Genomic DNA, 12,509 nt, shown 5'->3' on the forward strand with positions numbered 1-12,509 from the left:
GTGTGTGTGTGTGTGTGTGTGTGTGTGTGTGTGTGTGTGTGTGTGTGTGTGTGTGTGTGTGCACACAAACTACTGTAGGTATGGGGGAAGGGATAATGCAAGGTGCTACACCAGAGGAATATATGCAATTGGGTAAATGAATGTCCCTTCAACATAAGGCATACATATGACTTTCAAGGTACACTCAGTCAATTCAACCTTGAGATGATTTTTTTTTAACCAGTTGGAAAATATGACAGCAGTGAAAACAAAATAAAAAAAAAAATAAATAAAAAATCAGACTAACAATAGACAATCCACAATGAACCGCATGTGTGTATTGTTTTTAAAGCAAATCCCACAGTGTCCTCACATTTCCTCCTGTGCGTTTTCTTCTAGCTCTCTATCCATGAAGCGGAGGACAATCCCGCTGGTCATATTCTGGTCATGAAGGGAGCTCCCGAAAGAATCCTGGACAGGTTGGTTAATCAATAATGGATCGATTATATGTCTCAGTAGGAAAATAGCACAAAATTTGACTCGTTTTTCATTTAATGTTTCCTGTTGCTTTGTGGTTGCGGTAAAAAAAGACTCTATCCAGGCTGTTAATTTTCTATATATTGCTTTGTTACTGTCAGGGAAAAGATTAAAATCCAGCAACATAATAAAACTGGTTGTTTTTATCTTTTGTTCATAGGCTTCGTTTAAAATATGGCAGCAATATCCTTTAATTTGTCTTTATTCATGCATAATATTTACAAGTGGGCACAGGTTAAGAAAACTTAACATTTATGCACCCGCATGATTGGGATTCGTTTGGCACTGTTTAACAGTCTGATGGATGCTCCACTGTTAGAGGCGGCAGGGCGCAGAGTCACTAGAGGTGGGCGGTAGATGACCAGGGGAAAAATGTGAAGTTAAACTTACCTGAAAGAACATTTTTTCTTATTCTATCATGTTGACATTTATTTTACTAAAATTAAACTTATTTTTTCCCTTAAAAAAAAAAGATGATAGTTGTTTTAAAAAACAGTATGACTTGGGGTGGAAAAAGTTATTGCACTTTAACAGCTACTTTTGCAGCAAAAGTTCTACCCGGGGGTAAGTACTAACTACGAAAGTCCCCGGGGAGCTGCATACTTTCAAAGCCTTCTTTCTGCTTGCATTCGCACTGCTAATGGGAACTCTAACGTGATGTAATAGCTGGCCAGCGGTTGGTAATGCAACATCACCTCTTGTTGTGGTCCTTTGTTTTCTTGTAATCCTGTTTGAGCAGCTTCATTTTCTTTCTGCATTGCTTCACTGTGTGGTGGATGCCTTGTAGCAAGTTGAAGGGAATTGATTTTTTTATTTTTATTCTTTAACGTTTGCCTCTGACAAGTCAAAATCTTGTTGCATTTCCTTCTTTTCATATAGGCACAATAAAGCCTGGATGCCACTGTCAGTTTACTTCTTTGTGTTATTTTCTCCACTTTACGGTTAATAAGAGTTGTTGTATGAGAGTATTGTTTTACCATGGTTTTAAGAGTTTTTTTCATGTGAGCTGTCAGTTCCCTTTTATGCTGAGAAAGTATCTACTTTTAAAAGAAGCAAACAAAACAAAACCCTCAAAGCAGAGTTGTGAACTACAGGGGTCTCCAGTTTATGCTGTACAGCCACAGAAAAAAAGAGGGCACTACATGTCAAAGTTTGGATTGTGAATAACTTCCTGCTGTCCACATCTCTGCCTAATAATGAGATTAAGCGCTCCTCCAGTGTGCATATACTTTGTATGTAACAGTGGTGCAAAAACAAACCCAACTCAGTGCTGACATGAATATTGAATTTAGAATAAAGCCACAGTAAAGCTGTTGTTGGCTGATAAAAAAACAACTTATCCCTTTAAAGGCGCAAATCTTTTTTGACACCACATATCATACTGTCCATATAGCTGGAGCTCATCCTGCTTATGTAATACAAGCACGCTGATTATTGTAAGCACCGTAGTTCTAAATTTATTATTCATTGTTTTACAGATGCAGCACCATTATGGTACAAGGCCAGGAGGAGCCTATGGATGAAATGTGGAGAGAGGCTTTCCAAAGTGCCTACCTGGAGCTGGGTGGACTGGGAGAAAGGGTGCTTGGTACGTTTATCTAGTGGCACCAAATAAAAGCAGTCTGCTTGGGAATAGGTGGAGAGGAGAAGCAGTTGGACACAGCACTTACTTTTTATAATCGCCTTGGTACACAGGGTAGTTTGCCCTAATGTCCCCATAAAGGTAAAGAATGCTTGCACTGCAAGTTTTTGGCTCTTGCCTTGGATTGGAGCTGACACAGAGCAAACACTTATAACCAATGTTACACAAAATATTAGAAACATTTGTTTGCAGCGTTTTAAGGAGTATCAGGTGAAAATTGAGCAGTAAAATGCAGCACATTTTGGGTTAAAAAAAATCAGTACTGGAAGTTCAGCTTTCAGTGTTTCTAAAGTGTTCGGCATTCTGACTCTGTAAATGTCATCATTTTGACAACCAAGGAGAAAACTTACCTGGCATCTTTTAAAAAGTGCCATAGGTAATAATTATGTGCTATCATCATTTTGTTAGAGTAGGCGTCACAACAGTGGAATATGGAATGGTGCCATTTTAGAGTGAAACTCCTGAAATTGTGTAAATTAGTGTGTCTCAGTTATGCCTTAGGTGATGATGATGATGGGTCGGGTGCTTCTCCCGTTTTAGACTGAGTGTGGTGTTTCATCCAAAGTATCTCACTTTGGGCGATTGGAGAGAGAGAGATATGATGGAAGCGATGTGTATCATGAATTAATAAAAATGCCCGATTCAATTTGTGTTGCAAATCTGCGACTTCTGAATCTGAATAAGCATATGGAAATGTACAGGATCACTGCAACCAGATGTATTTTCTGAGGGTGTATTTCATATATAAATCTTACTCACATTTCCTTAACGAGCTTAACTGTAAATAGCAACAGTAACAGTAAAGTCCACCATCAAAAATCAGTATTGCTTATTGTTATATGTTTCCTGAGGGTCGTAAAAAACAAGCGTCTTTTTAAAGTTAAAAATATGTTTCTCTCTTGTTTTTTCAGTAGCTGTAGTGTACTTTGAGATTTCATTTCAGTCTGTTATGAACAATCACCTCACTGATCTCTCTCCTCTTCCAGGCTTCTGCCACTTGAATCTATCCTCATCTCAGTTCCCTCGAGGATTCACCTTCGACTGCGAAGACACGAACTTCCCCACTATGCAGCTCTGCTTCCTGGGTCTCATCTCCATGATTGATCCTCCGCGTGCCGCTGTGCCTGACGCAGTGGGTAAATGCCGCTCTGCTGGCATCAAGGTAACACTTTCTGCAGATTCATTTATAGTGCTTCCTGATACTCCTTTCCCTCTGGCTTCATTCATCAAGCTTTTTAAAGAGGGGATTTGCATGTCAAATATCTTTTCAAATCACATAGTGAAGTCCAAATGACAACTGATCACTTCTCAGGACCATGGCAGATCATGACCAATGGACAAATTAGTTCAGGCATGGCACAAAGTCAAGCTCAGCTGCAATCCCAACAGATCAGCTGATGTCAGTGTGGGCTGGCATTGACATCAGACTTTTTGCCAGAAGGCTCAGCTAGCCTTCTGGCAAAACTCACACGGGAATGCTATTTTAAGCTGCTGTAAGCTGTCGGAAATGTTCTGCATCTGCAAGCGACTTTGCAGTCCACCTTTATCCCAGGTCCTGCTTTCATGTGTACTGTACATGACTTATTCATTGTCATATGTGTTGCAAGTGATGCCTGTTCTCTGCTATAGTCATACTGCTGATCTCCCCACTTTATGCTTTCCACATAGCTTGTGTAGAGGTCACAGAACAGCAGGCTGCTAAATATATATCACTGCAGATGGAAAAACCCATCTTCCTTTCACTATGAGTATAGATGAAAATGCTTATGGCATGTTTTGCATAAACACTTTGAAGGCTGGCTGAAGTACCCGAACAGTTTTAGAGTTTGCTCGGTAGTTTATCAGAGCTACTGTTGCAGGTGTGACTATCTTCGGGTAAGAAGTGACAGACAGTTTTACGAATAAATTATGGCTTTGGGATGAAGAATTCAAAATAATTGGCAAATTGAATTGTTGGCGTTAAAATAAAAAGCATGGAAGGCGATAAAGAATGAGCTGAATATATTCTGATAGCAATTTGTAAAAAGAATCCATTTAGCTAAATGCAGATTCAGTGATTTACTGCAAATTGTCATTATATGTTAATCGACTCCAAATACACAGAGCAGATTTCTTTCTTTTTTTCGTCAGAAAAGTAATAAGCCAGGCCGCAGGAAGGTTAAACAACTTCCAGCAGAGATAAAAATGGATAATGAGGAGAATGAGGCATTCTAACTCAGGGGAACAACTACAAATATGGGGAAAGGATTTTGCATGTTTAATTTCAGGTACAGTAGTTATCACGCTTCTTTTTGAAAGACAACCTGTAATTGGCTTAAAAGTGAACTAGAGGCAGAAGTGACTGAAAATGCTGCTGTATTTATTTTTGTAGAAAACAGCTGGAAAGTTTGTGTTAAAAACATATCTGATAAAAAGTTTAAAACTCAAATGTTTGTGAAGGTTCTCAGTCATCCAAATCATCGTAGTCTAAGGAGCTTGGAAAGAAAAGCGTCTGGGCTTCTTTAAGTTGCTTGAAGACGTTTCACCTCTCATCCGAGAAGCTTCCTCAGTTCTAGGGTCAATTGGTGGGGAGTCCCAGATTTAAGATCTGTGGGAGTTTCCCCCAAAGAGGGACAATGGACACCCTGATGATCCTCTACCTAATCACACAAGCCAAGGTGTGAAAACGGGTGTGGGTCACAATCAACCAAGGTTTCAGGTGAGCTCATTGCGAAACATGGCCCCACCCTATCATGCGATTTCCTGAGGTCAGATGGCCCAGGATGTGAGTGGGCGTTAAGTTGCCTTGGAAGGGATCTCAGTACTCGATTATAGATGGCAGACAGTTGGTGTCGTAAGCCACCGCCTCTGTTCTAAGATGGTCGTTCACAGTGGACATAGATGGCTTCTTTCACTCCTCTTTCAAACCATCTGTCTTCTCTGTCCAAAATGTGAACATTGGCATCCTCGAAAGAGTGACCTTTGACCTTAAGATGCAGATGGACAGCCGAGTCTTGTTCCGTGGAGGTGGCCTTTCTTTAAAACTCCACGTTTTATGAGAGTTTTAGTTGAATATATAAACTTTGTTTTGACTGATGCATTAGGACATGTATTAAGCTATATCTCTGTTTTAGTGCCTCTAAAACATATAAATCTAGTTATAGTTTACATTATGGATTGCAGTGTAAGATTTTCACTTTTGCTCTTTATCAAAATAGTTTAAACCTACAGGAAATGATCCCATTTCTAAACAATTTCTATAAATAAATAATCGAAAATACAGTAGCTTTAAAATGATCCAGGGAAATATAATTTTTGTAGCTGTACAGTTGGGTGATTTTGTAGTTTGTAGTTTTGCCTCTTTACCACACCACAATGGATTTTAAATCAAACAATCAAGATGAGATTGTGAAGTGCCTCTGAAATTGGGGTACTTTGTATAAAAATGACTGTATTTCCTAAACAGTTAATGTAACACTTTTGTTCAAACCCCTTGAGTTTAAGCTGAAAGTCTGCACTTTAAACGCATCTTGATTATTTGATTTGAAATCCACTTTGGTGGCTTACAGAGGTAAAACTACAAAACAAGACCCGTTTCTTTAAATACTTTTAGCTGGATGTTAAATTTTCATTATGCTGTGTAATCACAATATGTGTGATGTTTAATGTACCTTCATGCAGCCTGTATATGTGCTGCTGAAAACTTTGGTGGTGACGGTAAAGTAATGAAGCAGATGTTAAAAATAAGCTAAATGTACTATATGAACAGTACATATGGTTATAGATCCTAATATTTGCCACATTTCCTTTATAGCAGTCTATATATATCCAAGTTAAATGTATACTTATACATACTTCGCTTTTTTATTAGTTTTATAACTTTCCTTTTCAACAGCTTCTCATCAGGGAACTGATTATTTTCCACTGGGTGACTTTGAAAGAACAGAAAATAATCTCCATTATGCAGTATGTTCTTTTGTCACTTCTGTAATGAAATGAAAAGTGGGCTTCTTAGCAAAGTCTGCATCTGTCAGTTACTTGTTATTGGAAGATTACAAAGGATTGGATGATACTCGAACTAAACAATAGACGAAAATACGGTGCCTAAAACCAGCATAAGAATTGTTACCTTCTACAGGTGCAGCTGGGGATTGGCGAAAGTGGATGAATTTCAGTACACATCACCAACTTCTGTAGTTTCTTTTACCCAAAGACAAAGATTTGATGGATTATTTGTAAAATCATACTATCTTGCCTATAAGAAAGCATCACATTTAAGATTTAATAAATTTACTGCACGATTTGAACCTTTAACCCCTGATAACCCCACTTCCTCCCAGTTTAACTACACAGCACATCTGGATGAGTTATGTGCCTGTAGAGCCTATACTAAACTGTAGCTTAGGAATGCTCTGACACATGGCATACAGATGAGATACAGTCAGGCTTCATGTGACTTATGGAAACCTTCTGTCCACGGTCAGGTGATCATGGTTACCGGGGACCACCCAATCACAGCCAAGGCCATTGCTAAGGGTGTAGGAATCATCTCTGAGGGCAACGAAACGGTTGAGGACATCGCTGAGAGACTAAACATCCCTCTGAGCCAAGTTAACCCCAGGTGTGTGTGCGCGTGTATAAAGGGAGAGTCTGACTGCGTGCTTTAGCTTCTAATAGTGTTTGTGCGACTGTGAGTGTTTCAGTTTGTGAACTATGTTGTGTCTTCTGGATGTGTTGTGCATATGAAGTGGAAGCAGTTGATTTAAATTAAAATTAAAAAAAAAAAAAAAAGGATACCGGTCGCATATCTTTCCATTCAAAAGCGTATTATAAAGATCAGAATCAGAAGAAACAACTTTGTTACATGTCTCAAGGTAATAAAATCTGCCTACTAGGACCTCTGAAGGTCACTAAGGTTAAAAGAAAACCTCTTTAATGGAGCTCAGTCAGACAGCCTCTCTACTTGTAAGATTATGCTTAAAGATTTAGATAAAGCTTATATTTAGGGCTGGATTAGATGCAAGCTGCTGGGGGCTTCCCATCATGTACTGAGCATTTCTTCTTCGCTCACCTTTTTTCATCCTTTATGTCTTTGTACACCACTTTACTCCTTAGTTATTATTCATCTCTGGCTCTCTTCCACAGTGTGACATTTGTCCTCACCCCCAACCAGTCACAGCGGATGGTTCTGGTTCTGCCAGAGGTTTCTTCCTGTTAAAAGGGAGATTTTCCTTCCCGCTGTTCTCAAGTGCTTACTCACAATGGTTCCTCTGACTGTTGGAGTTTTCCATCCATTATTGTCAGGTCTTTACTTTACAATATTAAGTACCCTTCGACGATTGCTATTGTGATTTGACACTATATAAGCTGAATTGAAATGAATCTAACTGAATTGTCTGAAGGATGTACAAAGTAAACAGAAATAACGAGGGACAAGATTCTTGATAACAGAAACACTCTGGATCCCTTTATAGTCTTCACAGTTTTGTTTCTATTCCAAGGTCTTTAGTCCAGTTGTTTGAGTAGACTTCGGTTACAAGCAATCAAATAGTCTGTGTAACATGGAGAGCACTAAGTGCATAATAATAATAATAATAATAATAATAATAACTTTATTTGTATAGCAATTTTCAAAACACAGTTACAAAGTGCTTCACAGTTTGAATAAAAGCCACACACTGAAGATAAGTGTACATGTTAAAACATACAGACACATAATCAACCACACGGTTTTCCAGCATACACACATACATGCAAATAGTTCCAAACTATGGCTGAAAATAAAAGGGATAAATTAAGGGAAACCTAACCTATAAAAAATAGTTCTCAGCAAAAAATTTTTAAAATAAATAACAGCGTGAATAGGAGGATTTCAACAGATTAGCAAGGGCTACCTTCTCACAGCAATATAACTTTTTGCAACATTATTATTCTTATTATTGTTGTTGTTATTATTATTATTGTTATTATTATTACTATTATTATTATTTCATTCATATGCTTTCATAAACAATGTGCTCTGGACAAAAATGGAAACCTTGAACTGCAGCCATTTCCCACCATACGATAATCAGCAGTGTAGTAGAAGGGTTTTGAAATAATAATATAGTACAGAAAATCCTGATGACAGTAATAAGTAAGCATGTACTTGGAGACTCCAGGAGGTTGAATTACTTTCCCAATAATTTATTTTCCGTATAATACAAAACAGCACATATTCATCATTAGACTTTTATTTTTGTGTAGATTAGACAAAGGAAATATAATGCATTAATGAGCAAGCTTTGGATTGGCTGCTTGGCTAATTGTCTTACTTTCAGACATATCTCCCAAATGTCAAACTGTTCCTTTAAGACACAGAGCATGGAAATGTATGTTTCCCGCTGCTGCATTTGTGTGGTTGCCTGACAATGACAGACTTGAGGGAAATGTCATTACCACCCTCTGCATAATTGTACCTGCTTGTGTGTTTCCCAGGGATGCCAAGGCGTGTGTGGTGCATGGCTCTGACCTAAAGGAGATGAGCTCTGAGTACCTGGACGACCTGCTGAGGAACCACACTGAGATAGTGTTCGCCCGAACCTCTCCACAGCAAAAGCTCATCATTGTTGAAGGCTGCCAGAGACAGGTCAAGGGTCACACATGTGTGTCTGTGTGAGTGAGAGACAGAGTGTGTGTGCAAATGTGTGATTGGGTCTTTTTGAGAGCTTAAAGCTGAATTGCAGCGTGTGACGTTTTACATAGATGAATGCAGGCATTTGGGTGTTTGTGATAAAGACTGAATGAATGCTTGAATGTGCCTGTTTATGTTTAAGTGTGGAGGTATGGTTCTGTACAGGTGCGTGTGTGTGTGTGTGTGTGTGTGTGTGTCTTCCTGCCATTTAATACTGAATGCAATCGTCTGTATGTGTGTTTGTGTACTTGAGCTGTTTTTAGTGCAGGTGGTTGAATGAATGAATGCTGGCTTTTGTCCTCATGCTCATTTAAGTGTGTGCGCCTACAATGGAGGCCTGTTTGTGTGTTTGAGCACGTGATTAACTTTATGTTAAACTCATATTAAACCCTATATATGTGCCTTAAATTAAATGCTGAGCTTTTATGTACAAAACTTTAAAATTATGTGTGCGTGCACTTATTCACATCCCCATATATTGAGGTCATGCTACAATTCACCCTGGCTCACTCACTCTCACTCCTCGTGACTGAATGACTGCAACTCAATTCCATTTTTCATTTAATCTCCCCAGAGCTGCTTTGAAAAGACATTATTAAGACAGAAGGGGCGGAGGGGGGAGAAAGGCTTTAAATCACGGTACTTATCTTTTTCCTCTTGACACTTTTTGTTCGCCGGTCCTTGTGGGTACAGGGGGCGATCGTGGCTGTGACAGGCGATGGCGTAAACGACTCTCCGGCACTGAAGAAAGCCGACATCGGCGTTGCCATGGGGATCGCCGGTTCTGATGTGTCCAAGCAGGCGGCTGATATGATCCTGCTGGACGACAACTTCGCCTCCATCGTCACCGGAGTGGAGGAGGGTGAGTGTGGGGGAAAGGCAGGGTGTCAGAATGGAGGCATAAAAGGAGAAAATTATAGAGGAGGAAACAAAGAGGGAAAAATAAAACATTGGGGGAAAAAGTGAGTCAGTGAAATAAAGGGATCAAGAATTTGAAGGGAAAAAAAAGAAAGCTCACAGAAAGCTCTTTTGTCATTTAACACTAGAGACCAGAGATTTTCTATTTTGAATGAATAGCAGTTTATATGTGGAGAAGTCTGGTTGATTTCACAGAGTTTATGCTGCGACTAGAGTCAGACCTCAGTCAAAAAATTAACTCTCAAGTAATTTAGCATTTTTTTTTAACGTTGACTTGAACACAATACAATTTTTAAACAGATAAAATTAACTAGAATAATTTAAAAAGACTTTACTCAGCACTATGTGGGTGCCGCGGTGAAAGGACTCTGAGAAGTTTGAGTTAAGATTAGAAAAAAAATGAGTTTAATGGAAATGGAAATGTTAAAATGTGATGTATTAATAAAGAACATTCGGCGACCCGAAGGACGGATTTTGACCTACAATTTTCTCAGGAATACTCGTAATTTGACATGCCTTTGCTCTCAAAGATTTGACTTGAGATTTAACCTTAGATTTGCTTTGAGAGACTGATATTTAATTTAGCTATGGGTGTTTAATATGGTCTTAGATTTTAAAAAATCCATTTGTATTGTGGATATGCTGATGAAGGGGTCGGAGTGACCTTCATTTAAGTAAGAAAATTCACTCGGCCTTGACCCACCTTAAATCAACCATCGACACTTTTTTCTTTCTTGCTTTTTTAATCGCTGCAGGTCGTCTCATCTTTGACAACTTGAAGAAGTCCATTGCGTACACATTAACCAGCAACATTCCAGAGATCTCGCCTTTCCTCCTCTTCATCATTGCAAGTGTTCCTCTTCCTCTGGGAACGGTCACCATCCTCTGCATTGACCTGGGCACAGATATGGTGAGCACTGAGGAAACAAACTGAAATATCTCTTTGCAATAATACCTCAAATAATTCCTTGACCAACTTTTTTTTAGCCAGAAGCCAAACAAAATTTTCCAACCATCACTGCACAGTCTTAAAAATGTTATTTTAAAGACTTCAGAGATGTAATTTTCAATTTTGATTGTGTAATACTTCTTAAATAGTGTGCAGTGTTTATCTGAAGTGTTTCTGGACTCTTGACAGCACTAATACTTTATAAAAGTAACTCTTTCTGGCTTCATGGTTTTATCTCATCACTATATTTGTCTTTTCTCAACTTAACTGCTTTAGGATTAACATCACTCATTTGGACTCAATCAAATATTCCTCCTTCCTCTCCAGTTAACTATGCTAAGCAGCTGCAAGTGAGTGACTTCATGACAAATTCATAATCTTATTGCATCAGCCCAAAGAAAATGTGAGTGTGAAGTGTGAGTCATAGATGAAAATCTAGTGCCTAAAGCCAGTCATAAAACTTATTTCTTATAGGCAACAGTTTCACTGATTCTTTTGCCCTTTTTCAGGCACGATCAGTTATTGATTGAATCATCAGCCTTGAGTTGAACATTTTTGCTGTTGCCATTTCATCTTACAATGCACCAGCTGCACATGCTCCCTTTATGAGGACTTTAGGCAGACTCACAAGAACTATAACAGAAATAACTATATGGCTGTGGTTTCAACAGATGTAACAGTATTATTGCTGCTTTGCAAATGAGTTGTGGATCTATACATGCAGTGGTTTATGACTGACAAGCTCAGTCACATGCTCATTTGCTAACACATTGTCAATCACAAGTCACTAGCCAGTGAATATGTCTCATATAATCCTGTTCCAACAGTATTGATAACCACGGTTAAAATGAATATAATGTATTATTTGATTTGACCTGAAACTAGTGACTTAGCCCATAAACTCATCATGGCTGATTTTCTGAGGTCATGGCTACTTTCCCAAAGACTTCTATAAGAGAAAGTCTTTTTGCAACCAGTCGCACATTGTTGACCACTTAAAAAAAACAACAACAGGAAAAAAACACTTCTGCTTTGGCTTCAATTTTCAGCCCTGGAAGCTGTGTCCATCTTCGACACTGTCTATGCTAACTAGCATAAGCGCAAAGCTAATTAGCATATCTTGACATATTACACCTAAACAAAGCAATTTATCACACACATTATTCATCCCACATGTACACATGCTGTTTACACCAATACAAAATGTGCTCACAATGAAAAATGGTTAAACTGTGTATTTCACCAGAAAGCTTTGGCTATATATCATTAGTGTCCCTGCATTCAGAGACATAAATGAAGCAATCCCACAATTCACCTGCCATAGCTGTAACATAATCGTCATTTGTTTGTCTTTTTTACATTGTTGATGATCAATCAATCAATGCAATCAAATTCTCTAGTAGTATTGTAGTAGGATTCAGTGCTCAGACCAATATGTGACTCATGAGAGCTCCAAAACAATTTCAGTTTCGGTTTCAGGGCTTTTACCCCAATACTTGTTCTTGATCCCCAAGTAGAATGGCAGCTTTATTGCAAGACTTGTTTTTTTTTTTTTTTTATATTTGTACAACAATTGCGAAACAAACTTAAATTGCCAAGTCCTACATGTTATATACCTATGTTTGTGTTTGAAATACTGCTGTTTTATTCAACTTTTACCATTTCTGCATAGAACCTTTAGAACTCATAACGCTGCATAATATTTTAGATAAATCTTTATTTATTGAGTTGTGAGCTTTCACCTTCTAAATGCGGGCTAATTTTAATGATTTGTCTTCAAGAGAAGGTGCTAATTACTAGCATGCTGCATAGCTACCGGCAAGCTAAAGGTG

At 38.4% G+C, this 12,509-nt stretch overlaps 1 protein-coding gene across 4 annotated transcripts in view; it reads left to right on the forward strand.

Moving 5' to 3' along the window:
- Positions 1-12,509, forward strand: part of atp1a2a (ATPase Na+/K+ transporting subunit alpha 2a) — a 49,809-nt gene that overhangs the window by 24,884 nt on the left and 12,416 nt on the right. For all 4 annotated transcript variants that reach the window (XR_001290324.1, XM_005728941.2, XM_005728942.2 and 1 more), the window contains exons 12-18: positions 379-458; positions 1,995-2,104; positions 3,145-3,320; positions 6,622-6,758; positions 8,615-8,765; positions 9,504-9,672; positions 10,484-10,638. Coding sequence is in view for 3 of the 4 variants with exons in the window: in XM_005728941.2 (XP_005728998.1) it covers positions 379-458; positions 1,995-2,104; positions 3,145-3,320; positions 6,622-6,758; positions 8,615-8,765; positions 9,504-9,672; positions 10,484-10,638 (978 nt within the window). In the remaining variant the exon portion in view is untranslated. The remainder of the gene's footprint in view (positions 1-378; positions 459-1,994; positions 2,105-3,144; positions 3,321-6,621; positions 6,759-8,614; positions 8,766-9,503; positions 9,673-10,483; positions 10,639-12,509) is intronic.

Source organism: Pundamilia nyererei, unplaced genomic scaffold, assembly GCF_000239375.1.
Source record: "Pundamilia nyererei isolate P.nyererei 1_Seehausen unplaced genomic scaffold, PunNye1.0 scaffold00031, whole genome shotgun sequence".
Lineage (NCBI taxonomy): Eukaryota > Metazoa > Chordata > Actinopteri > Cichliformes > Cichlidae > Pundamilia > Pundamilia nyererei.